Source organism: Balaenoptera acutorostrata, chromosome X, assembly GCF_949987535.1.
Source record: "Balaenoptera acutorostrata chromosome X, mBalAcu1.1, whole genome shotgun sequence".
NCBI lineage: Eukaryota > Metazoa > Chordata > Mammalia > Artiodactyla > Balaenopteridae > Balaenoptera > Balaenoptera acutorostrata.
This window is the reverse complement of record NC_080085.1, coordinates 129557776-129583031: the sequence shown is the minus strand read 5'-3', so window position 1 is coordinate 129583031 and position 25256 is coordinate 129557776. Positions and strand designations below refer to the sequence as shown.

Here is a 25256-nt window from a genome sequence, read left to right as displayed (position 1 = left end):
CAATTCAAGGCCTCCAGGCTTTCCTGCTTGTGACAGCCTCCTCGAGGACCCAAGGAGAAGCGCAGGGACCATCAGGACCCACGTCAGGACAGGCTCATTCCCAGAACCTTTCAACTGATCATCCAGGAAAGTCCCATTCATTTGCCTTGACCGTGAGAGAGCCTATAGAAGAACGGAAAAGCCAGCAGACTACAGAAGAAATCATAGAAGTCCAACCACTTATTGATTCGGTTTTAATTATCTTCTGTAATGAGACCTTTGCAAATATGCTTCCATGGGCTCTATTCAAAGGAATTAAGTCTCCATAGGAAGCCACCTACGTCCTTGAGCTTCTGTCCTCCTTTAAAGTTGGGGTGAGAAGTGGGATGAAGTAAGTCTAGGGCCCTGCCTGGACCTTTTTTTTTTTTTTTTTTTTAATACTTTTTAGACCAGTTTTAGATTTACAGAAAAACTTCAAAGATAGCGTGGAGAGTTCCCATATGCCCCACACCCAGTTTCCCCTATTATTGACGTCTTACATTAGTATGGTACATTGGTCACAATTAATGAGTCAATATTGATACATTATTATTAAAGTCCAAGCTTTTATTCAGATTTCCTTAGTTTTTCCCTTATGTCTCTTTTTTGTTCCAGGATCTAATCCCCTACCTGGCATTTTGCCTCTGAGAATTACTGGGCCAAATAGTCAAGAATTCCAAGATTGGAGTTCCCAATGCCTTTGGGTCCTCCACAGTCTGAATGGTTGAAGGTTTCCTAAATTGGGTTTTTAAAAACACTACTACCCAAACTTCAATGTAGGTTTCATCTTCTTTTTCTTGTTGCTGTTACAGTTGATGGAGTTCAAGGTTACTCCGGTTGCCGTTTCCGGAGGACCTCTTGTGCACCAGTCACTGAGATGGGCCAAGGTCATCTTTGCCTCGTTAGTCTTTCTCTCTCGGCTCTCTAGTGAGGAGAATGGAGTTCCTCTCGCTCCAGGGTCCTGGCCCACTGTCACCATGGGGGCCTTGCGAGGACCTCTTTCAGTTCATAGTTTCTATGCCCCTTCATCTCCCATCCCCACTTTCTTTCTCTTCCCCTCATTAAGCACTTATTCTTGATATGTGTCATTAAGTATGCACATGTCCCTTTGAAATATGTAGAGAGAGTGTGGGATTTGCATAAATTGTACCGTGCCCTTCTGTTTCCTGTTTGCATTCAGTATGGTGTTCTCAAGACCTCTTCGTGTTGCTACGTTGGGTGTGTTGCTTCCAGCTGCCCTAGGGTATGGATTTTTTTTGTAAGCATCACCATGTGTACCTCCGTGCTCTGCCAGTCATGGACCCCCACCCAAGTTGTACCCAGTTTCCCACCTTGTGCTCAGCACTGCAGCAGGCACCCTCCTCTGTGTCTGTGGGCCCTGTGCACAAGACCCTCCCTGGGATTCGTGCCCAGGAGTAGGGCTGTGGGTCATGGGGTGCACACATGTGGATTCGCCCAAGTGCTGCCAGCTTGTTTCTACAATGGCTGTGCTGGTTCATACCCCTACCAGCAGGACCCAGAGGTTCCCGTGTTCCCACGTTCTTTCCAGATCTCAGCTTTATCCGTCATTCTCACTCTTGCCTTCACCATAGGTATAAAGTGGTATCTCATTGTGCTGAGCAGCTCTGATAAAGATTTCACCTCTGTGGTCCTACCCATAGTGCTTCATGCACGCCTGTGCAGATGTCTTGTTATCTCCTGGCTGGGGAGGGAGTCTGTATTCTGGTTGAATGTCCTTTGTCCCCTGTCCTTCTCCTTCCCAAGCTATGTTCTTCCTACTGTTAGAAGCTTCTCTTAAGGTTACAGCTTCCAGGAAGTCTTACCAGATTAACCCTACCTTCTCTACTCCTGACTCTGAATTATTCTAGAATGCTTAGGTAATGTGTGCTTATATTGCTTTCCTAAGGCTGCTCTAACAAAGTACCACAAACTGGATGACTAAAAACACCACCAGTTTATTTTCTCAGAATTTTCAAGGTCTGAATCAAGGTGTTGGCAAGACTGTGCTCCTTTGCTGCATCTCAGACTCTGGGTAGAATCCTGTCTCTTCCTAGCTTCTCTCGGTGGCTGGCAATCCTTGGCATTCCTTGGCTTGCAGCTGCACCGCTCCAGTCTCTCCCTCCATCTTCATACGGAGCTCTTCCCTGTGTCTGTGTCCAAATTTCTCTCTTCTTATAGGAATACCAGTCATTGGATTAAGGGCCACTCTAATCTAGTATGACCTCGTTTTAACTTGATTACATCTGCAAAGACCCTGTTTCCAAACAAGGCACATTCACATGAATTTTGGAGGGACACTATTCAACCCAGTACAGTGTTATAGGTAGACTTCATTACAGCAAAGAGAAGTACAGTTGACCCTTGAACAACACGGGGGTTGGGGACACCGACCTCTCTCGCAGTTGAATATCAAAGTATAACTTATAGTCAGCCCTTGGTATCCGTGGTTCCTCCACACCTGTGGATCATGTAGTCCTTTAATATTTACTATTGGAAAATATTCATGTGTAAGTGGACCCACACAGTTCAAACCCATGTTGTTCAAGGGTCAACTGTGTACAAAAACCACCAAAAGAAGACTGTTCATGTCCTGATGGAAAGGAAGTCCACATGGCTGCTCATGTTGAGCCCGTACTGCAAGATCTACATGGAAATGTGAGACAGGTACCCGCTGAATTCTCATTTCTTAACTTGCTGCCTTTGACTGGTTTGTGCTTTGGTCTTCTCACCTGAAAATGGGAATATAGTCAGCCTGCCTTTACATGAGTATTGTGATAATTCACAAGATTAGCAAATCAAGTTCCTTGTGGATAGTTGATCCCCACTGAAAGCCTGTGTGTTTTGGGTTAGAGTCACCAAAAGATGTTTTTCTCAGGTAAATGAAAGGCTCTGGTAGTTGGACCACTGTCCATTGTTTTTCACCTTGTATTGCACTAATGCCCTGCAAGTACAATAATTGGAGAAAGCTGCACAAATGACAGACCAATGGTGTAATGCTCACAAATGCCAACTTGTAGCAAGGGTCTAATAATATACTAAGTGTGAATTATGGACCATAATTAAGGCCTTTGTCAGTCATATTACCCAATTAGAATATACATAATTGTAAGTAGGACTTTTTTTTTTTAAAGAATAATTGCCTGTTGAAATAACGACATTACAGGGTTAGCAGAATAGGATCTGGAAAGATTTCCAAGTGAATACTGCATGATGGTTACAAACAAAGGTGGACACTTGGCTTCTTTTGAACAGATGCCGGCTGTTCTGGTGACTTTTCTGGGCAGGTATTCCCCAGGCCTAGGATGATATCTGACACAAGTAGAAGCTCAGCAAAGTTTTGTTGGCAGAAGAGAGAAACCTGTACATAGAAGAAAGGAAGGGACTCTTAGTCTCCTGTAGCTGCTGTAACAACTTACCACCAACTTGGAGGCTTAAAGCAGCACAAATATATTCTCTTACATTCTGGTGGTTGGAAGGCTGACTTGGGTCTTGCTGGGCTAAAATGAATGTGTCGACAGGGCTGTGTTCTTTCTGGAAGCTCTAGGGGAGAATCTGTTTCCTTGGCTTTTCCAGCGTCTGGAGGTCACCTGCATTCCTTCTCTCATGGCCTCCTTCCTCCCATCACATTGACTTTGACCCTCCCTCATCCCTCTTTTTACTTATAGGGGCCTGTGTGATTACCTTGGGCCAACCCAGATACTCCAGGATAATCTCCTCATCTCAGTATCCTTCATCCCTTTTGCCATATAAGATGACATATTCACATGTTCCAGGGGTTAGGATGTGGACATCCTTGAGGGGTCCTGCCTGCCACAAAGGGTATTGGTTGTTATGACATTAACTTTGCATTATGTTACATTGCTTTTAAAAAAATAGTTTTGTTTTTGAATGTAGAATTAATAGATTCTCAGAAAATAGGCATCATCTGTGGATAACTACAGTTAACATTTTGGTATATATTATTCCAGACTTCATGAAAACAAGAAATGAAAAAACCTAGAAGAAGAGGTTCATAAGCAGGGGCTTATTGTGAGGACTTAGGCACATACATTTTTCCTCACAAGGGATGTATATCTCATTGTTTTTAAAATTTAAAGTGTACAGTTTGATCAGTTCTGGCATATGTGTACACCTGTGAAACCATCAGTACAGTCGAGATCATGACTGTCTGCATCAGCTCCAGAAGTTTCCTTGTACCCCTAGTAATCCTTCTCTGCCCTTATTCCCATCCCCAAGTATTGCTTGCTGTCACCACAGGTTTCCATTTCCTAGCATTTTATAGAAATGGGGTCATACAGCACTTACTCTTTCTTTTTGGTCTGGCTTCTGTCACTCAGCATAATTATCCTGAAATTTATCCATGTTGGTGTGTATATCATTCATTCCTTTTCCTCCCTCAAATGAGGCAAGTCTCCTTTTTGAAGGTTTGGTGTTAATAAAAAAAATATATATATATATATAATATATTTATATTATACATATAATATATATATATATATATTATATATATACAGGCTAGGTGACCTCATGCGAAAAATGTGCTGAGTACCCAGTGGACCTGTGCCACGCCCAGCCTTGCCTCAGACCTTCCAGACCCCCTTTCTGTGGAGAACATGGCCATGAACAGAGTTAGAATTCAACTTGCTGAATCTGTTCCTTTGTCTGGCAAAGCTGCCAAGACAGTTCAGCCAGTAGCACTGTGTTGCAACATTGATTGCTACATAGATGTCTGCTGTCTGCTGTCTGCTGGTTGCTGGTTGCTGGTTGCTGGTTGCTGGCTGCTTGCCTGTACTGGTTGGGGATGCAAAGTACGTTTCTAACTGTGGGCGATCCATGTCAGGTGCAGTTGGGGAATAAACATAGTCTAAGTTGCTGAGGTTCTTAAAGGTGAGCATGCCTGCTGCTGAGCCTGGGTGGTTCATGTTTCAAGGGACGCACTTGGGCTGGAAAGAAGCTTAGAAAGTGGATAAGTTGGATTCTGCTCCGTGGTGCACGTCTATATTCCTAGCACCCACCACCAGCTTGTGTGCAGAGGCACAAGCACAGAGTGGTAAAAAGGGGAAAGGTCAGCTGAACAGCTGTGATTTTATTTTGCATAGTATTAATTCACTTATTTGATTTATACTCCCCCATAGAACTGGCTGATTTAGGGATTTGGTTGGCCAAATCAAGCAAACACAGGCTTGGATAAGTTCTTGGGAGTTGCTGGGTAACCCAGGACAGCAATCTCTCTTTTTCCACAGATGTGAAAAATGGCAGCCATGGGGGTGGGGGACCTCACTCCTTCTGAGAATTCGTGTTGAAGGATGAGCCAGATTGATTGCCTGCTCCAGTGGTAAGCTAGCCCCAGAAGGAGGTTACGGAGCGGGATGTATTTATACCCACAGGCTGACTCGTTCTGTGTTTTGACACTGCTCCTCGGATTGCTTAGTCACTTTTTACAGAGCACCACACAAGTGCCAAGGGCTGTTGATAGAAGCAGCAATCTGCCGTTGGGTATATCAGGGAAAGAATTAGGGCAAGCCATTTCCTGCAAATATGATGCACGTGGACAAGTTCATGGAGAAAAGTCGTACAAGTCAAAGGGGGAAGGTGTTGAGGAAGAAGCGAGGAGTATAGTAGGATTCAGATGTCTGAAGGACTGTCATGGGTAACAGGGGATGGGCTTATTCTTTATAATGCCAGGGGATCAGGGCCAGTTTTGAGGTGAACACAAAGAAGAAGTTTCCAACAACCTGACTCTTCCAACGAATGACCTTCAACAGCACCTGCCTGGTCCCCCAACCCAGGTGATTCTGGGAGGGAAGAGGTTCCTAAACTTAACCTGTCCCTCCTGGCTGAGAACCTCCGAGTTACACAGGGAGATGAGTTCGCTGCATTTTAAGGGACGGTTGATTAGATGACATTACAGATTCTGCCCAAAGTTAATATGCCCGAGGTGGTTGTCTTTGTGAAGTTTCTTTTTAAGAAACCATCACTTGCTGTTATTTCTTTATTTTTAAGTGTGGTAAAAAACCCCACATAACCTTAAGTTACCATCTCAATCACTTCTGAGGGTACAGCTCGGTGGTATTAAACATGTTCACGTTGTTGTGCAACCAGTCTCCAGAACCTTTTCATCTTGTAAAACTAACAACTAATGTTGTTCCCATTAAACATCGACTCCCCCTCCCCCACCCCAGCCCCTGGCAACCATCATTTTACTTTCTGTCTGTATGAATCTGACTACTCTAAAGTACCTCGTGCAAGTGGAATCATACAGTATCTGTCCTTTTGTGATTGGCTTCTTTCACTTAGCATGATGTCCTCAAGATTCATCTGTGTTATAATCACTTGCTTGTATTTTTTTTCTTTTCTACATTTTCTAATGTTTCCACAATGGACATACCTTACTTGAAAACAAGTAACAAAAATCACATGACAGTGAGAGGCGTAGTACAAGAGAGGCTTACAGAGAGAGTTAGGCGGGGCCACATTGGGCTGGGCCTCGCAGGCTGTAATCAGGCATGTGGAGTGTATACTCCTTGTAGTGAGGAGGTCTTGGAGAGTTTTGAGCAAGGAAATGATGTGCTGTGATATTTGTTTAAAAAAATAAAAAAGCTTGTCTCCCTGGCTGCTGTGCGGAGAATGGGTTGGGATGGGGAGCAGACCTGGGAGCACCAGGTAGGTGGCTCCTGTGGTTGTCTAGGTAAGAGATGATGGCTGCAGCGGAGATGTGGAGAAGTGGATGCAGATGGCCGAGGGCATGCGGTAGAATTGACCGTGCTTCATGGTGTGGCTGTGGGGCATGAGAAGGGAGCTGTCCAGGATGATGTGCAGGTTTCTGGCATGGACAGTGGAGCGTGTAGCTGTACCATTCAGTGAAACAGGTGAACCCAGAAAGGGGTCTAGGTCGGAGGGCCAAGGGCAGGCGTTTGGTTTTGCACCTGCTGAGTGTGAGGTGGCTGTGAGACATTGAGGAGTGATTGAAAGGGGAGGGGGTTGGAAGCATCGAGTATAAACAGCCACTTTATAAGTTTGGTTATGAACAGGAGGAGAGAGAAGGCAGTATCGGGCTAGGGATGTACAGTCAAAAGAGAGATTTGAGCATGTTTAAAAATAGACGGGATAATACTTCCCAAGTTGATTTACAGATTCAAGGCAATCCCAGTCAAAATCCCAGCTGCCTCTTTTGCAGAAAATGACAAATAGATCCTAAAATTCATTTGGAAATTCAAGGGGCCTAGAATAGCTAAACAGTCTTGAAAAGCAAGAATGAAGTTGGTGGATTCACACTTACTGATTTCGAAACTTATTACAACACAGCAGAATTCAAGACTGGATGGTACTGGCACAAGAATAACCATATAGATCAATGGAATAGAATTGAGAGTTGGAATATAAACCCTCAAATTTACGATCAGTAGAACTTTGCCAAAAGTGCGAAAACAATTCAGTGGGAGAAAGAATCTTTTCAATAAATGGTTCAGGTGCAACTGTATTTCCATATGCAAAAAAAAAAAAGGTGTAGTTAGACCTCTACCTCGCACCATACACAAAATTAACTCAAAATGGGTCATAGGTCTAAACGTAACAACTGAAACTATAAAACTCTTAGAAGAAAATATAAGAGTAAATCTTCATTACCTTGGTTAGGCAAGGCCTTTTTAGATATGCCACAAAAGCATATGTGATAAAAGAAAAAAAATTAATTGGACTTCAAAATAAAAAATGTTTGTGCTTCACCAGAAACCATCCAAAAAGTGAAAAGACAAACCACACAATGGGAGAGAACTTTTACAAATCACGTATTTGGTAAGAGACTTGTATCCAGATTATATAAAAGAACCCTTACAACTCAACAAGAAAATACAACGCGATTGAAAAATGAGCAAATAATCTACATATTTCTCTTCATGGACCTTTTTCTCTTTTCTTCTCACTTGCCCTATGGCATAGAGGACTCTTTGGTAAGAGAAGTTTTCACATCTTTTAGGCCACTAATCAGGGGAGTATTTTCCCTGAAAGTGACTTCTGTTTTCTGACTGATCCAAAAGGTTGCCATTTGATTCAAAGACTTATCATCAGGAACAGATGGATTAGTAAGGAAGCATTTCAGAATTGAGGTTTGACAAAAGATAAGCCAAGCCTGAAGTTCAAAAGTGTTCCCAGGATCCTGTCAAATATTACCATTTAAAACAAAAAATCTGAATAAATATTTTAAATTGTTGAACTTTAGTAATAAAGAATGTTTTCAGCAACCAAGAAGGGGTAGATAACGTTTAAAGAAACACCCCCCCCCCAAAAAAATTGAAGTTTGAGGCCTATACGTTCACTGTCTTCCTAAGTTGCAGACACCAGCTTGTTATAAAGTTATTTATCAAAACTTCAGTGCTTACAGGAGAAACTATGGATTTCCTTGGCAGAAGATCTGTCTGTTCACTAATTTAAAGAATAAGTTGTAAGTGTTGGTTCCCTGAACGTAGATGGTCTTGGGTTTCTGATCTAAGCATGTGCTAGAAGAGTAGGAGTTGATTTGGGGCAGTGAACTGAGTGATATTATAGGACAAGTCCTTGTGCTTTTCTCCTGTCTTCAAAGAGGTTACAGTCAAATGTGAGGGTGACAGGCCCAGATGTATCTGATACAGTTAGAGTGAAAGATGGATGACCCATGTGACAAGTTTTACTTGGCAAAGGGGGCGGGCATCAATGGGCTCCATGGAATGGGCACCTCTGAGGATGCTGACGGCATCTATAGGAAGAGAAGGGGGTTTGGGAAAAGAGAGCAGTGGGCGGGGAGGTAGAAAAGTGCAGAGAATGTTTGGGTTTTGAATGATATGCAAGGAGTTTGGACTTGTTCTTTAGGCAAGAATGGAGAGAAATTGGTAATTTTTGAGTAACAAGGGTTACCCAACTAGATCTTTTGATGTAGCATATTTTTCTGGCAGCAGAATAGAAGGCTCAAGCTAAGGAGGGCACTTAGAGGTCAGTTATAATAATTGAGGTGAGAAATTAAGGGAGTGACCACAAAAGTGGAGGTGATGGAATGGGTATGAGAAATATTTGGTGGTAAAATAGATAAAATTTGGTCTTGGATGAATCATAAATGAGGAAGGAAGAGCCAAGAATATATATAGACTAATACGTATAAAATGGATAACTAATAAGAACCTGCTGTTTAAAAAAATAAATAAAATTCTAAAAAAAAGAATAATGGCCATGCTTCTGACTTGGTGCCTAGGTAGGTGGTGATGTGTTCACTTGAGCTCTTCTGTGCAAAAGGAGGAAGCCAGGCTAGGAAGACAAGGGAAGACAGAGGCCAGTTTGGGCACGTTTCTTTGGAGTTGTGGAAATCTCCCCTGGGTAGCGTGACCTGCAGGACTGGATTTCAGGAGAAAGATCTGGGCTGTGGATGTACAGGAGCCGCCTTGGGCTGGCGGCGCCTCTCTCCCGTTGTGCTGGCCTGGCCAGGTGGTAAGGCCGAAATCTTGATGGGCCTCTTAAGCGTAGACTCAGATTCCACCGCCGATCCTACTCATGAACACGGACAGGGAAGCCCCTAGCTTAGTGCCGTACCTCATGACATGATTGCTTGGCTTTGCCCTTGAAGTTGACTGGGTAGATCAGGCTCTCGGTCCAGGTGGGCTCTTTGAGGGCCCATGATGCAACCCGGGCTTCATCAGAACGCATGTGTACTGCATAATGAGCTGTATTATAATGAGATTCTCCTGTTTTTGTTTAACCAACTTGAAACAACCCACCCCCTCAACTCTATCAACCTTTTAATGGATTCTCTTTACCTCAGAAATGAGTGGGTTGGACTAGACGATCTCTGAGGTCTTGTTCAGCGCTGCCTGGCTCTGATTAGGAAATTTCCATCTATGCAACATCCTCACTTAAGGAATTACACAGGATTAAAAAAAATTTTAATTACACCAATATCCACTTGTGTTTATGTTTACGTTGGCTAAAGGGGAAGGAAATGCCATGCGCATTGATGATTATTAGTCAAGAGCCTGTGACTTCCAAGTGTTTCGGGATGGCCTTGTGATGTTCTTGTGCCTCGATTTCCCAGGCTTATATCACTTCAGTAGGATCTAGAGGTTCATCAGACACTGGGTAAGTTCAGATCAGAATGTGACTTTGTTCTGTCTGCATCTATTAAGCTTTTGAACATTTTAATACTCTCCTGTAAGCTATTTACTCATACATATTTTTTGAGGGCCTTCTACTTGCAGATCTACCAGGCGATTCTACTTTACTTAGTACCAAATATAGTAATAGTAGCTGATAATTGAGAGATTCCTATGTGTCAGATAGTGGGCTAATCACTTTATATATAATGATCAATTTATTCCTCGCTTCAGCCCACTGCAGTAGAATCTCTTGTTATCTCCATTTTACAGATGAGGAAACTGAGGCACAGAGCTGTCGAGGCTCTTGTCCAAGGTGTCTCTGCTGGTGAATGGCAGAAAGGGACCTGACCCCAGGCTCTTTAACTCCAAAGCTGGTCATCAGCGTTGATATCCTCATGTGTTGTCTTGAAATGGCCTTGGACCAGAGTCGGGAAGCCTTAGGCTCCAGTTTTTGATGTGACACCAGCAGGGTTGCTTTTGGCAAGGCACTTAGTATCTCACATTGCTTCTCAGAAACTGTGACCCCAAGAGCAGTGTGCTCTTGTCGTAGGGCTATCCTGAGACCCCTAGCCTCCTGGTACATCATCTTGGCACTTTATTTATTTGTCCATGGTGACTTTGTTTCCATCATGCCATCCACCTTATTGCTTTGGGGGTTGAGCAACCAGATGTGGTAGCTTCAGTTTACGTATGGGAAGCAGGTCCCTTCTACAAGGTCAAGTGAACACTGCAGGACCCCCAGTCAGTGAGTGGCAGAGCTGTGACGAGACATCGTATCTGCTGGCTCCAGGACCATTTCTGTTTCTGCTGCCGAATGATTAACTGCTGTGGTCCTCACCTCCCCACCCTGATCTCTAAGGTCCCAGGGTACCCCCTTGCAGAGCTGAATGTTGGGGATAATACCTGGTGACAGCTACTGCATTTTTAAATCGAGATATAATTCGCATAACATAAAATTCACCAACTGGAAGTCTACAATTCAGCGGTTTGTAGTATATTCACTAGGTTGTGCAACAATCACTACTATCTACCTCTAGGATATTCCCATCACCCCAGAAAGAAACCCCATACTTATTAGCAGTCAGTCCTCAGTCCCCCAGCCCCTGGTATCCAGTGCAGTTTTCTTTAGCTGAGGAGTCCCCTAGCTGTTAGCTCCGACTTCTGTGGAAAAGGTTATCCTTGCAGGCTTTCCGAGAACCTTTGGAATTTCCTCTGAACAGCCATCATAGGCATGTACCTTTCTTTGTGGAAAGGAAGAAACTGTCCTTTCTTTTTTCTTAATTATTTTTTGAAACTGTCCTTTCAATCAGCAAAGTGACTTATGCAATTTGTAAAACAAACAAAAATCCTCCCCCGACATTGAAAATCAAGCTACCTGCCATGTATGTAGGACACTTAGATGCTTCCTGGAAATACGTAAAAAGACTTTTAGCCACGTCACCCGCATCTACATACTTCCCTGCGTTACCAAGTTCCCCTTTACACAGCAGGTGCCTGGCAAGAGGTGTGCCCTGTGAATACGGGCAGCCAGCTGCCTGGGTTGGACACTGCGGATGTGTTGATGGTGGTGGCTGTTGGGGACTGAAATGCTGATCCCTGCCTTCTGGTGAACTGCTGCCTTTGCGCTATTATTGTCCTCTCCGGGACTGCTTTAAATTTATTCATGAAACTGGTGCGAGCTCAGGTGGCAGTAGCTAAATCCGTTTAGTAATCGGAATCAGAGGAAAGCCATTTTCATGTTCCCTTGCAAGGCTGCAGCGTCTAGCTAACCCAGAGGATATTAATTGCTCAGCATGCTTGGAGGTGTAAAAGCATAAATTTATCAAGACACATGCGTTTGAATCTAGGTTGAGGCAACGAGAGTTAAAATGGTGCAGAAATTCGGGGAAATCGGGGACGAGCCTAACAGCGTTTTCAGTTTGCTCCCACCCTCTCTAGCACGAGGCGGGAGACAGAGAAAGTGTGTTCAAAGAGACGCTTGTAAAATTGACCATGCGTGCCGATGAGTTTGTTGCGGAGGTTCCCCACAGGCAGTTTTCAGGAGCATCTCCGTGGTCGGCAGGGAGCCCCTGCAGCAGAGGGGCGGGAAGTTGTTTTTCTGACCTGCAGGTTTGCTTTTTATTACTCGCGGCCCAGTGGTCCCCGGCCAGAGGGCTGGGGAAATGCATGGCTTTACAAGCAGCCGTGTCAGCCGAGGTCTTTATCATATTAAAGTGTAGAACATCCTTATTCCATGGTTCATTTCAGCTTCAATCAAGCTGTCCCCCCACCCCTACGTCAGGAGGTTCAGTCTTCTGGGGCTGATTTTAGTCTTATTCCCCAAACTCAGATGATCAAGGGGCTTGTGCCGCGGTTATATTTACTGGGTTATGATTTGACCCCTCCAGCGTGAATTTCATTTTGACCCGTCTTCTGGTGTGGATCTTCTCTGTATTTGTTAACAGCCTTGCTGTTGACCGAGTCAGTTTCCTCTTGGATAAATAACTCTATTCCTTTGCAGTTGTGGCATAGATGCAGGCACTAGCCCCGATGCCAGGCAGGTGGGTGTTGTCCTGGCTTTCTCGGACAAACTTAAATGTAGTTTCAGTATTTATGGAAGCTTCACTCGGACAGACAAATGGGAAATCCTAAGATGAGGCATCTACAATTTACTAGTCTCAGATGTCCCTTGGGTTCTTTTTTTTTTTTTAAACATCTTTATTGGAGTATGATTGCTTTACAATTGTGTGTTAGTTTCTACTTTATAACAAAGTGAATCAGCTATACATATACATATATCCCCTATCCCCTCCCTCTTGCGTCTCCCTCCCCCCTTCCCTATCCCACCCCTCTAGGTGGTCACAAAGCACCGAGCTGATCTCCCTGTGCTATGCGGCTGCTTCCCACTAGCTAGCTATTTTACATTTGGTAGTGTCTATATGTCCATGCCACTCTCTCCCTTGGGTTCTTATTCAGTCACAGAAAAAGGACAACATTTGAAAATTTGAGAACCAAAGCAGTTTGGGTGAATATTTATTCATTTAGGATTTGTACCGGACCCATTCCCCAAAACTTGAAAACTGCTTATACGTACAAAAGAAAAAGGTGGAAAAGAAACCATCCTCAGAGAGCAGGGCGATGGATGTGACTGGGCACTCGAGAGGCACGCATCTCCCTGGCCGGGTTGTGACTTTGCCTCTGAAATCCTCAGTAAGCAGAGATCCGGCTGCCCCTGCAGTTCTGAGTCCAGCAGAGAGAGCAGTCTCTCCCTCTGCAGAGATGACTTTGCTCTTGGCATGAAACCCAAATGGATCTGTTACAAAGTCATATCAGGTGCGATCTACTGGTAGCCCTCTCACAGCACGGGGACAGAGTTTGGATGGTCACAGGGAACACACCTTGAGGGAGGGCCTTCTCGCTGCCAGGCCTCATCCCTGCTTCCAGCAGCTCACCGTCTAGAGCGGCGATGATGGGTGGTTCTCTGTCGGCCTGTCCAACACAGTCGCCAGCAGCCACTCGTGGCTGTTGAGCACTTGAAGGTGGCTAGTGTGACTAAGGAACTCAATTTTTAAATTTTTTATTGAATTTTATTTAATTTAAATAGCAGCATGTGGCTAGGAGCTACCATGTTGGACAGGGCAGGTCTAGAGAGGATGAACATAACACCTGACGGGGGTGGGTGTGCTTTCAGGATGAGCTCAGTAGAAGGGTGGGAGGACGACAGGGGAGAGAGGGAGGGAGGGAGGGAGGGAGCAAATCCATGTGAAAGGTACTTAAGGGGCGCATCAGATGGGCTCTCTCGTGGATGAGATGTTTCAGTCAAGGCTTGGGCAGGTGCTGGATCTCAGCCACTTCATGGCAGAAACCTCTAACAAGGGCCTGCTGTGCCTGGTTTTATAGCCCTCATTAAATGTGCCCTTACCCTCAGACACCAGTCACCCAGGCACGGTGGGTCAGGTTGCAATATAAGGTCAAGTTTGTGTTCCCTCCCAAAGGGACACAATCCACTTCAGGACAGACTCAGGCTGCCGGGGCATCTGTGGATAGAACCGGCACTTTCCTTATTAGATGTATCTTCTCAAGGACACACACAAGCCTGTGGGTACGATTTCCAAAGTTCTGCCATATGTTTTCAGATAGGTGTGACCAGCTCACTACATGCTTTTTCCATTAAAAGAAATTTGTAGCCCTCTGCAGTGGAACGAGATAACTTTTCTGCTGGATGCCGGAACACTGGCCCCCCAGGTACAGTGATTTGGGCCTTGTAAATTGAGCCTCCGATGAGTCAGCTGCTTTCTAGGGTGTGCCTTGTGCCAGGGGGTGAATCTGTCCCTAAGGCACAGGATTCCTGTCTGCTATGCCCAAACTGAGTCGTTGAGTTATACGTTACATAGAAGAGCTGTGGGATACAACCCTTTTTTATTTCTCTTTTTCTGATATGGAGCTATCTCCCTGGTACAGTTTTATTTTTTTATTGAAGTATAACTGACCTACAACTCTGTTAGTTCCAGGTGCACAACATAGCAATTTGATATTTCTGTACTTTACAAAATGATGACCACAATACAACCCTATTTTAGACCATTTGAGGTGTGGTATCTCTCATAAGAATATTTGTTCCCATCTTGATTTTAGCAGCTGTGCTTGGTTATAGACTCTGAAGTCTTAATAGCTCAGGATGTAGATTGAGATTTTGAATGGTTTTGTCCACAGATGGTTTGGGTCCATTGAATCCAAGGTCAACGAGGGATTAATAAATACTGCAGAATTGTGTTATTGCTCTTTTTTTAAAATTGAGGTATAGTTGATGTACAATATTTTATACGTTACAGGTGTGCAACATAGTAATTCACAATTTTTAAATGTTATATTCTGTTTATAGGTACTACGAAATATTGGCTATATTCTCGGTGTTGTACAATATATCCTTGTAGCTTATTTATTTTATTCATACTAGTTCGTACCTCTTAATCCCCTACCCCTATCTGGCCCCTCCCCTGTTTCTTTTTTCCCCACTGGTAACCAGGATTTTGTTCTCTATATCTACGAGTCTATTTCTTTTTTGTTATATTCACTAATTTGTTGTATTTTTTAGATTCCACATATAAGTGGTATCATACGGTATTTGTCTTTCTCTGTCTGACTTATTTCAGTTAGCATAATACCCTCCAAGTCCTTCCATGTTGTTGCAAATGGCAAAATGTCATTCTTTTTTATGGCTGAGTAGTATTCCATTGTGTGTGTGTGTGTGTGTGTGTGTGTGTGTGTGTACACCACATCTTCTATCTTCTTTATCCATTCATCTGTTGATGGACACTTAGGTTGCCTCCATATCTTGGCAACTGTAAATAATGCTGCTCTGAACATTGGGGGGTGCCTGTACCTTATTGAATTAGTGTTTTCATTTTTGGGGGATATGTACCCAGGAGTGGAATTGCTGTGTCATATGGTAGCTCTATTTTTAGTTTTTTAAGAAACCTCCATTCTGTTTTCCACAGTGGCTGCATCAGTTTACATTCCCACCAACAGTGTAGGAGGGTTCCCTTTTCTCCACACCCTCGCCAACGTTTGTTATTTGTGTTCTTGTTGATGGTAGCCATTCTGACAGGCGTGAGGTGATCTCATCGTGGATTTAATTTGCATTTTCCTGTGATTAACAATGTTGAGCGTCCTTTTATGTGCCCACTGGCTATCTTCATGTCTTCTTTGGAAAAATGTGTGTTGTATTGCTCTTAACTCTTAATGACATATAGCAGGATATATCAGCAAACAGTAGGGGAATGGCTGAGGCTAAAAACATTATTACTTGTACAAGGTGTTATTTGGAAGAACCTACTCTCTCACTTCTGGGGTGAAAAAGTAGGGATAGAGTTTTGTAGGATGATTGGCTTATGATTTTGGACGGGTTGATACAGAACTTTAAAAATTATTTATAATAATAATAATATAAATACTTATACATGATTAAAAACAAAAAAAGAGAAGGGTTTTAATTAATAGTACAGTGCTCCTCCCTGACCACTTTTCTCATTCCCTGAACATAACCACTGTTACCAATTACTGTGTGTAAGCTACCTTCCAGAAGATTTTTACAGCTATAAATGTAGATACACACTCATGGAAAAATACTTCTCTGCACTTTGCTTTATTTAGTTAATACTGTATCTTGGAGCTTTCTCCCATGTCAGTATATAGGCTTATGCCATTCTTTTGTTCAAAATAGACTTAAGTTTTTTATATCAGTTTTAGGTTCACAGCAATATTGAACAGAAGGTATAGAGTTTTCTCATATACCTCCTGCCCCGACACATGCACAGCCTCCCTCATTACCAACACCCCCCCCCCCCGCCACGAGAATGCTACCTTCGTTACAATTGATTAACCTGTATTGAAAATATTATTATCACCCAAAGTCCATAGTTTACATTACGGTTCACTTTTGGTGGTGTACGTTCTGTGGGTTTAGGCAAATGTATAATGACATGCATCCACCATCAGAGTATCATACAGAGTAGTTTCACTGCCCTAAGAATCCTCTGTGCTCCACCTAGTCATTCCACCCCATACAGGCTGTGGCAACCACTGATCCTTTTACTGTCTTAATGTTTGTCTTTCTAGAATGTCAGATAGTTGGAATCATACACTGTGTTACTTTTACAATTGGCTTCACTGAATATGGGCATTGAAGGTTCCTCTGTGTCTTTTCATGGCTTGATTGCTTATTTATTTTTAGCACTGAATAATATTCCATTGTCTTGGATGTAACACAGTTTATTTATCCACTCACTTACTGAAGGACATCTTGGTTGCTTCCAAGCTTTGGCAATTATGAATGAAGAAATTATAAACATCCTTGTGTAAGTTTTTGTTTGGACATAAGTTTTTAACTCCTTTGGGTAAACATGAAGGAGCAGAATTGCTGGATCATATGGTATGTATGTTTTGTTAGAAACCACCAAACTGTCTTCCAAAGTGACTGTACCATTTTGTATTCCTAGCAGTAATGTGATTTCCTTTTGTTCCACATCCTTGTCAGTGCTTGCTGTTGTCTGCGTTCTGGATTTTTGGCCATTTGGATGTTTTAATTCGATTTTCCCTAATGACAGGATGTGTAACATGTTTTCATATGCTTATTTGCCATCTGTCTATCTTCTTTGGTGACGTGTATGTTAAGGTCTTTGGCCCCGTTGTGTTTTTCTTGGTCAGCTTTTGTTTATGTGTATAGTTTTACAGAAACATTCCAACAAGGCATACACCAACTCTGACTCACATGGTTCATATCTTTAATTTTTCTTTATCTCTTTTTTCCCCAGCATTATTGATATAATTGACAATGTGATGATTTGGTACACATATATATTGTGAAATGATTACCATGATAAGATTAGTTAACACCTCCTCACCTAATTACCATTTTTTGTGTGTGTCTGGTGAGAACATTTAAGATCTACCCTCTTAGCAATAGTGTATTATATACCTGAAAATTGCTAATTATTGTCACCTATATTACTGTCTAATAATACTGTATTAGATCCCTAGAACTGATTCATCTTATAACTGGAAGTTTATACCCTATGACCAACATCTCCCCATTTCCCCCACCCCTGCAGCCCCTGGTAACCACCATTCTACTCTGTTTCTATGAGTTTGGCTTTTTTAGACTCCACATGCAGGTGAGATCATACAGTATTTGTCTTTCTCTGTCTGACTTATTTCACTTAGCATAATACCTTCTTAGATATATCAATGTGTTGAAAAGGCAGAATCTCCTTCTTTTTAATGGCAAATAAGATTCTATGGTGTGTATTTATATACCACATTTTCTTTATCCATTCATCTGTCAATGGTAGTTTCCGTGTCTTGGCTATCGTGAATAATGCTGCAATGAGCATGGTGTGGGGGGGTGCAGATATCTCTTTGAGATAGTGATTTCATTTCCTTTGGCTGTATACCCAGAAGTGGGATTTGCTGGATCATAATTCTCTTTTTCATTTTTTGAAGACCCACTGTTTTCCATAGTGGCTGAACCAACTTACCTCCCACCAGCGGTGCGTAAGGATTCCTTTTTCTCCACATCCTCACCAACACTTAGCTCTTGTTTTTTTTCACTCTAGCCATTCTGACAGGTGTGAGGTGATAACTCATTGTGGTTTCAATATGCATTTCCCTGATGATTAGTGTTGTTGAGCATCTTTTCATATACCTGTTGGCCATTTGTATATCTTCTTTGGAAAACATCTTTTCATATACCTGGGCCTGGATCCCAGGTCTGCAGGAGAAGACTAGTCACCAGGGACCCTTGGGATGTGGCCCATTTTTAATGGGGTTCTTTGTTTTCTTATTGTTAAGTTTTAAATGTTCTTTGTATATTTTGGATAACAGTCCTTTATTAAATGTGTCTTTGGTAAATATTTTCTCCCAGTCTGTGGCTTGTCTTTTCATTTTTTGGCAGTGTCTTTTGCAGAGCAGAATATTTTAATTTAAATGAAATCCAGCTTATCAATTTTTTCTTTCGTGGATCGTGCCTTTGGTTGTATCTAACAAGTCATCACCAAACCCAAGTCATCTATATTTACTGCTGTGTTAACCTTCTAGGAGTTTTATCACTTTGTGTTTTATATTTAGGTCTGTGATCCATTTTGACACTGATGCAAGAAATTGAAGACTACACAAAGAGATGGAAAGATACACTGTGTTCTGGGTATCAGTATTCTGTTTAATAGTATTATTAAAATGATGATACTACCCAAGGCAATCTACCAATTCAGTGCAATCCCTATCAAAATACCAATGGCATTTTTCACAGAACTAGAACAAATAATTTTAAAATTTGTATGGAAACACAAAAGACCCCAAGTAGCCAAAACAATCTTGAGAAAGAAGAACAGAGCTGGAGGAATCATGCTTCCTGGCTTCAGACTATACTACAAAGCTACAGTAATCAAAACAGTATGGTGCTGGCACAAAAGCAGACACATAGATCAATGGGAGAGAATAGAGAGTCCAGAAATAAACCCATACACTTATGGTCAATTAATCTATGGCAAAGGAAACATGAATATATGATGGAGAAAAGACAGTCTCTTCAATAAGTGGTGCTGGGAAAACTGGACATCTGCATGTAAAAGAATGAAATTAGAACATTCTCTAATGCTATATTCAAAAATAAACTCAAAATGGATTAAAGACCTAAATGGAAGACCATATACTATAAAACTCCTAGAGGAAAACATAGGCAGAACACTCCTTCTCATAAATCGCAGGAATATTTTTTTGGATCCGTCTACTAAAGTAAAGGAAATAAAAGCAAAAATAAATGGAACCTAATTCAGCTTAGTTCCCTTTGCTGTGCAAAAGCTTTTATCAACAAAACAAAAAGACAATGTACTATGATCCATTTTGAGTTAATGTTTGTGAAGGGTGTAAGGTCTGTGTCTAGATTTTTCCCATGTGGTTGTCCAGTTGTTCTAGCACCATTTGTTAAAAAGACTGTCTTTTCTCCATTGTATTGCCTTTGCTCCTTTGTCAAAGATCAGTTGACTATATTTATGTCGGTCTATTTCTGGGCTCTGTATTCTGTTCCACTGATCTGTTTGTCTGTTGCTAATACCACACTATCTTGATTACTATAACTTTATAGTAAGTCTTGAGGCTGTGTAGTTGTCAGTCCTCCAACTTTGTTCTTTTCATTCAATATTGTATTGGCTATTCTGGGTTTTTTCCTCTCCATATAAACTTGATCAGTTTGTCAGTCACAAGATCATTTGCTGACATTTTGATTGTGATTGCACTGAATTTATAAATCAAATTAGGAAGAACGGAAATCTTGACAGTATTGAGTCTTCCTATCCATGGAATATCTCTCCATTTATTTAGTTCTCTTCTGATTTCTTTCATCAGAGTTCTGTAGTTTTCTTTATATAGATCTTGTGCAAATTTTGTTAGATTTATATCAGGCGTTTATTTGGGGGGGCCGCTAATGTAAATGGTGTTGTGTTATTTATTTCAAATTCCATTTGTTCATTGCTGGTACATAGGAAATTGATTGACTTTTGTATTAACCTTATATCCTGCACCCTTGCTGTAGTTACTTATTAGTTCCAGGAGTTTTTTGTTTTGGGTTTTTTTTTGGGGGGGTGGTGGATTATTTTGTATGATCATGTCCTCTGCAAACAAAGACAGTTTTATTTCTTCCTTCCCAATCTTTATACCTTTTTTTCCTTTTCTTATTGAAGTAGCTGGGACTGCCAGTATGATGTTGAAAAGCAGTGGTGAGAAGGGACATCATTGCTTTGATCCCGATCTTCTAAAGCTTTGGTTTCTCACCCTTAAATATCATGTTAGCTGTAGGTTTTTTGTAGATATTCATTATCAAGTTGAGGAAATTGCCTTCTAGTCCTAGTTTACTGAGAGTATCCCATTCTTTTAAACAGCTACAGAACATTTCATTGTATTGAAGAACCATATTTACCATATTTAATTCAACTATTCTTCTTTGAACACTTGGTCTGTTTCCATTTCTTTTTGCTGTTGTAAGCAGTGCTGCTATGAACATCCTGTACATAACTCTTTGGGCACATGTATAAGTATTTTTCTGTAACACGTACCTGGAAGTACAATTACTGGATTAAGAAATATGCATATTTAAATTATTTTAATTCTTTAAATGTTTAAACAGTTACAGACCTGCAGGAAACTTGCAAGTACAGTACACGGAACTTTTTTCCCCCCAATAATTTAAGAATGTGTTACAATGCCCTATCATCTTTTCTCCCACAGCATACTTTCGAGTCCATTTCCTACAAACATCCTTTTGTATATCATCAATGTAACCATCTGAATCAGAAAATTAACATTGATCCGTTAATACTACCTAATCCTAAGACTTCATTCAAGTTTCACCAGTTGTTCCAGTAATATCTAATACAAGGAATTCCCATTTACTATTCACCTAGATTTCCCAGTTTTACCACATTTGCTCTGGTGTGTATATGTATCTCCAAATACTTTTCTTCTGAACAATTTCAGAATCAGTCCCAAACATGATGCCCATTACCTCTTGATACTTCAGTGTGCATTTCTTAAAAACAAGGACACCCTCCTCCACAACCAGAGTACGTCCATCAAGATCAGGAAATTGACAGTGATCCAGTATTACCATCTAGTCCACAGACCTCATTCAGATTTCACTGATTGTCCCAATGATGATCTTTATAGGTTCAGGATCCAATCCAGGAACACCTGTTGGATTTAGCTGTCATGATTTCCCTGATCTCAGGGACTGCGGTCTCTCAGTGCTTATTCAATGCTGAAAGCTGTTGCCTCGTGTTTTGTCTATTTTATGGTCGTTTATGATGGGAAAGCTAATCTGATACCAATTATTTCATCATAGCAAGAAGCAGAAGTCTACTTTAGAATCTTAGAAGCTAGGTTATTAAGTGTAGGACTTTTATTTTATTGGTGGATTATATGCTTTATTCCCATAAAATATTGCTCTTTTCCTGTTTAGAGGTTTAGGTCTTAAATTTTATCTTTGTCTTATATTAATATTGTTTCCTTCCTGTTAGCATTTGCCTGATATATTTCTCTATTTTATATACATATATATATGTTTATATATATGCTTATATATATGTTTATATATATATGTTTTGTTTTAGGTGTATATTTTGTCAACAGCATATAGTAATTTTTTATCCCATTTATCTTTTTTTAAAAAATTTATTTGGCCGCGTTGGGTCTTCTTTGCTGCGTGCGGGCTTCCTCTAGTTGTGGCGAGCAGGTGCTACTCTTCATTGTGGTGTGCAGGCTTCTCATTGCGGTGGCTTCTCTTGTTGCAGAGCATGGACTCCAGGCACGCGGGCTTCAGTAGTTGTGGCACACAGGCTCGGTAGTTGTGGTGCATGGGCTTAGTTGCTCCGCGGCATGTGGGATCTTCCTGGACCAGGGCTTGAACCCGTGTCCCCTGCATTGGCAGGCAGATTCTTAACCGCTGTGCCACCAGGGAAGTCCGCATTTATCTTTTGATAGGAGATTTACTCTATTTACACTCACTTTTTACTGATATGATTGTACATATTATGTTAAAGTCCATGTTTTCTATTTAACATGTTTTTGTTTCTTTTTTCTGTGTGGTGACTTTTGTTGAATTGAATTTTAGTTGTTGGTGTTGACCTTTCTTTTTTTTTCTTGAGTAAGTTAGAGGTTATATATCATATAACTCTTCTTTTAGTGATTACCCCTTTTTTTTGCTGTAGAAAATATATTTTTAAAAATAAACTTTTTAAGAACAGTTTTAGATTTACAATGCAAAGCTAGTACAAAGAGTTCTAATGTGCTCTTCACCCAGTTTCCCTCATTATTAACATTTTATATTAGCATGGTACGTTTGTCACAATTAATGAACCAACATTGATACACTATTATTAACTAAAGTCCATACTCTATTCATACTTCCTTAGTTTTTACTTAAAGTCCTTTTTTTGTTCTAGGATCCAATCAAGGGTACCACATGACTTTCCATCATTACATCTCCTTAGGCTCTTCAGGCTATGCCAGTTTCTCAAACTTTGTTTTTGACAACCTTGACAGTTTTGAGGAGTATTAGTCAGGTATTTTGTAGGATGCCCCTCAACTGGAATTTCTCTGATGTTTTCCTTATGATTATACTGGGGTTATAGAGTTACACTTCCTTGAGAGGAAGACCACACAGGTATAGTGCCCTTGTCATCACATCATATCAAGGGAATATAGTATCATTATGACTCATCACTGTTAAAGTTAACCTTGATCGCCTGGCTGATGTAGCGTTTGTCAGGTTTCTCCACTCTAAAGTTACTATCTCTTCCCCCCACCTTCTCATACTGTAATCTTGGAAGGAAGTCAACACTTACGGAGAGGAGAAATATCTATATAAATTAATTTGAATTCTTCTATTCCCTCCTTTTTATGTTTTTGTTGAATTATTTATATCAGCCTGGACTCATGGAAATTTATTTTATACTTAGGGTCATAATCCAATACCACTTTATTTTGCTGCTTAAAATTGTTCCAGCTTTAGCCATTGAGAACTCTTTCAGTCGGCCCTGTGGTCCTTTGACATATACCAACCAATATCAATATATTTTAAAGTACTTCCTAGCACTGTAAGGTGCTCCAAACTCATCTAGATATTTCCTGCCCCAATTCTAGAATCAGCCATATCTCCAAGGAGCTCTGGTTCCATTTACTGGAGAATGGTATTTAGAAACCAGGATCTGGGTGCTCGGTGTGTTCATTGCTACTGGGGTGTTGTTGCTTCTAGGTCTTTTCACCTGACAGAGCGAGGGAATATATATCTGCATACTAACCCATGTATATACACATGTTTATGAATATTTCTGTATGTAACCATCTGTATATATATTAAGCTAAATGTGGTTCATACTGAGGTCTCCAACTCCGATCCACTATCACATAGATCATTCTAGCCTTCTCTTCTTATCTGTAACCTCCCTCTCCAACAGTGAGAAACCTGGCTTTTATAATCCACTGTCCATTTACTTATTTGTTCAACTTCAGTATACATGCATAGTGGTTTGCTTGAGAGTTAATGTATATACTCCCGTGGGAAACTACATGCCCATCTAGAGGGAATGAAAGCTGTCAAGTTCAATAGCAGTCAGGGTTGGGCAGATGGGTCCACTTCGGAGGACAAATTCTCTTGTGAAAAACTCTTCCCCAGTGCCTTTTTAGTTATGTGTAATTAGTCAGAGATACTAGTCTAGGTGTAGTTGCTGGGATCAGGGGGGAAGGTGCCCTGGGTTGCCAAAATGCAGAGCAGCCTTTGTGTGAGAGACGGGATGGGGTGGAAGAACTTGTCCATCATCAGTGGAGTTTTGGGGCTCTGATACTCCCTGTTGCGAAAGTCATACTATAAAGTTTTTTTTTAGTAAGATTGTACTTCATGTTTCATACAGTTGAGCCTTCAGCCTTCAAGTAGACTGAAGACTTTTGTTGTTGTTGTTTTGGTAGCAGTAGGTTACTTGTCAAAAGATATCAATTCAATATATCTTTGGGTGGTTTCAACTGATTTCCTTTTGTGGCATTATCTTCATGACACTGTCTAAAGGGAAGTGACCATTACAAGAGTATTTCAGTATTATTTTGTGTCTTGCAAAGGCAGTTACATTTAAAAATCTTTTTTTTTTTTTTTAATTTTTAGGATCTGGGGACGTTGGTTTCAGTCTGGAGGATGCATTGGAAGAAACTTCCTCAGTAAAGCGTGAGTAGTAAATCAAACTATTAATAGCAAATAATAATGCTTAATAGGCATTACCCATTCAGAATACACATTCAGGGAAAACAATAGGTGGCCTGTATTTCACTTGATCAGATATAACATGGTTATCATAAATTGCATTATTTAAAGAAAATCTGAATATTTAAAATCCTTTGTTTCCTTTGTGGAGAATACCAAAAATGTGCAATAACTGATACAGGATTTTCTCTGGCTCAAGTCATAGCCTTTACTGGTGTGACACCTCAGCAGTGGCCTCCAAGGACTATCTTTTTCTAGCTCAGAAAAAGATACTTGGAAATGGATAAAGGATTTGTTTCTCCTTTTAGATCTTTTTATAACAGGTATTCTTAGAACGGTAGCTACAGGTAATCTCTCAAATGCTAAGCTTTGTCATCAGTTTCTCTTTACATTTTTTTGAGAAAAAAATTTAAACCATTCTTTTAAAAAAATGCATGAATGCTTAGAAAGTAAAGTTGATATTTCCATAGATCCCTCCCCATCCTACAACACCCACTCCCATCCCAAGAGGGAGCTTCCTAAGTCAGTTTGAGATATGCTGGTCCCAACTAGTTTTCTCTGCTGTTGTGAACATCTGTACTCATAGATTATTCAGTGATTTTGTTTTACATAACATGTGTAGGGCTTTTTTTCATTTCAGTTATATGTATTTCACAACTTTTAAAAAAACTGAATATGTATTGAAGACCTGAGTGAATATAGCTATCTATGTTAGTTTCCTTTCTTACAGGCAGCTGTAACAAAGTACTATAGACTGGGTGGCTTAAAACCACAGAAATTTATTCACTCACAGTTCTTGAGGCCAGAAGTCCAAAATCAAGGTGTCAGTAGGACCATACGCCTAC

At 41.0% G+C, this 25256-nt stretch overlaps 1 protein-coding gene across 3 annotated transcripts in view; it reads left to right on the top strand.

The window, feature by feature from the left end:
- Positions 1-25256, top strand: part of CD99L2 (CD99 molecule like 2) — a 110093-nt gene that overhangs the window by 32650 nt on the left and 52187 nt on the right. For all 3 annotated transcript variants that reach the window (XM_057539140.1, XM_007178960.3, XM_007178959.3), the window contains one exon: positions 24316-24375. In XM_057539140.1, coding sequence (XP_057395123.1) covers positions 24316-24375 — 60 coding nt within the window. The remainder of the gene's footprint in view (positions 1-24315; positions 24376-25256) is intronic.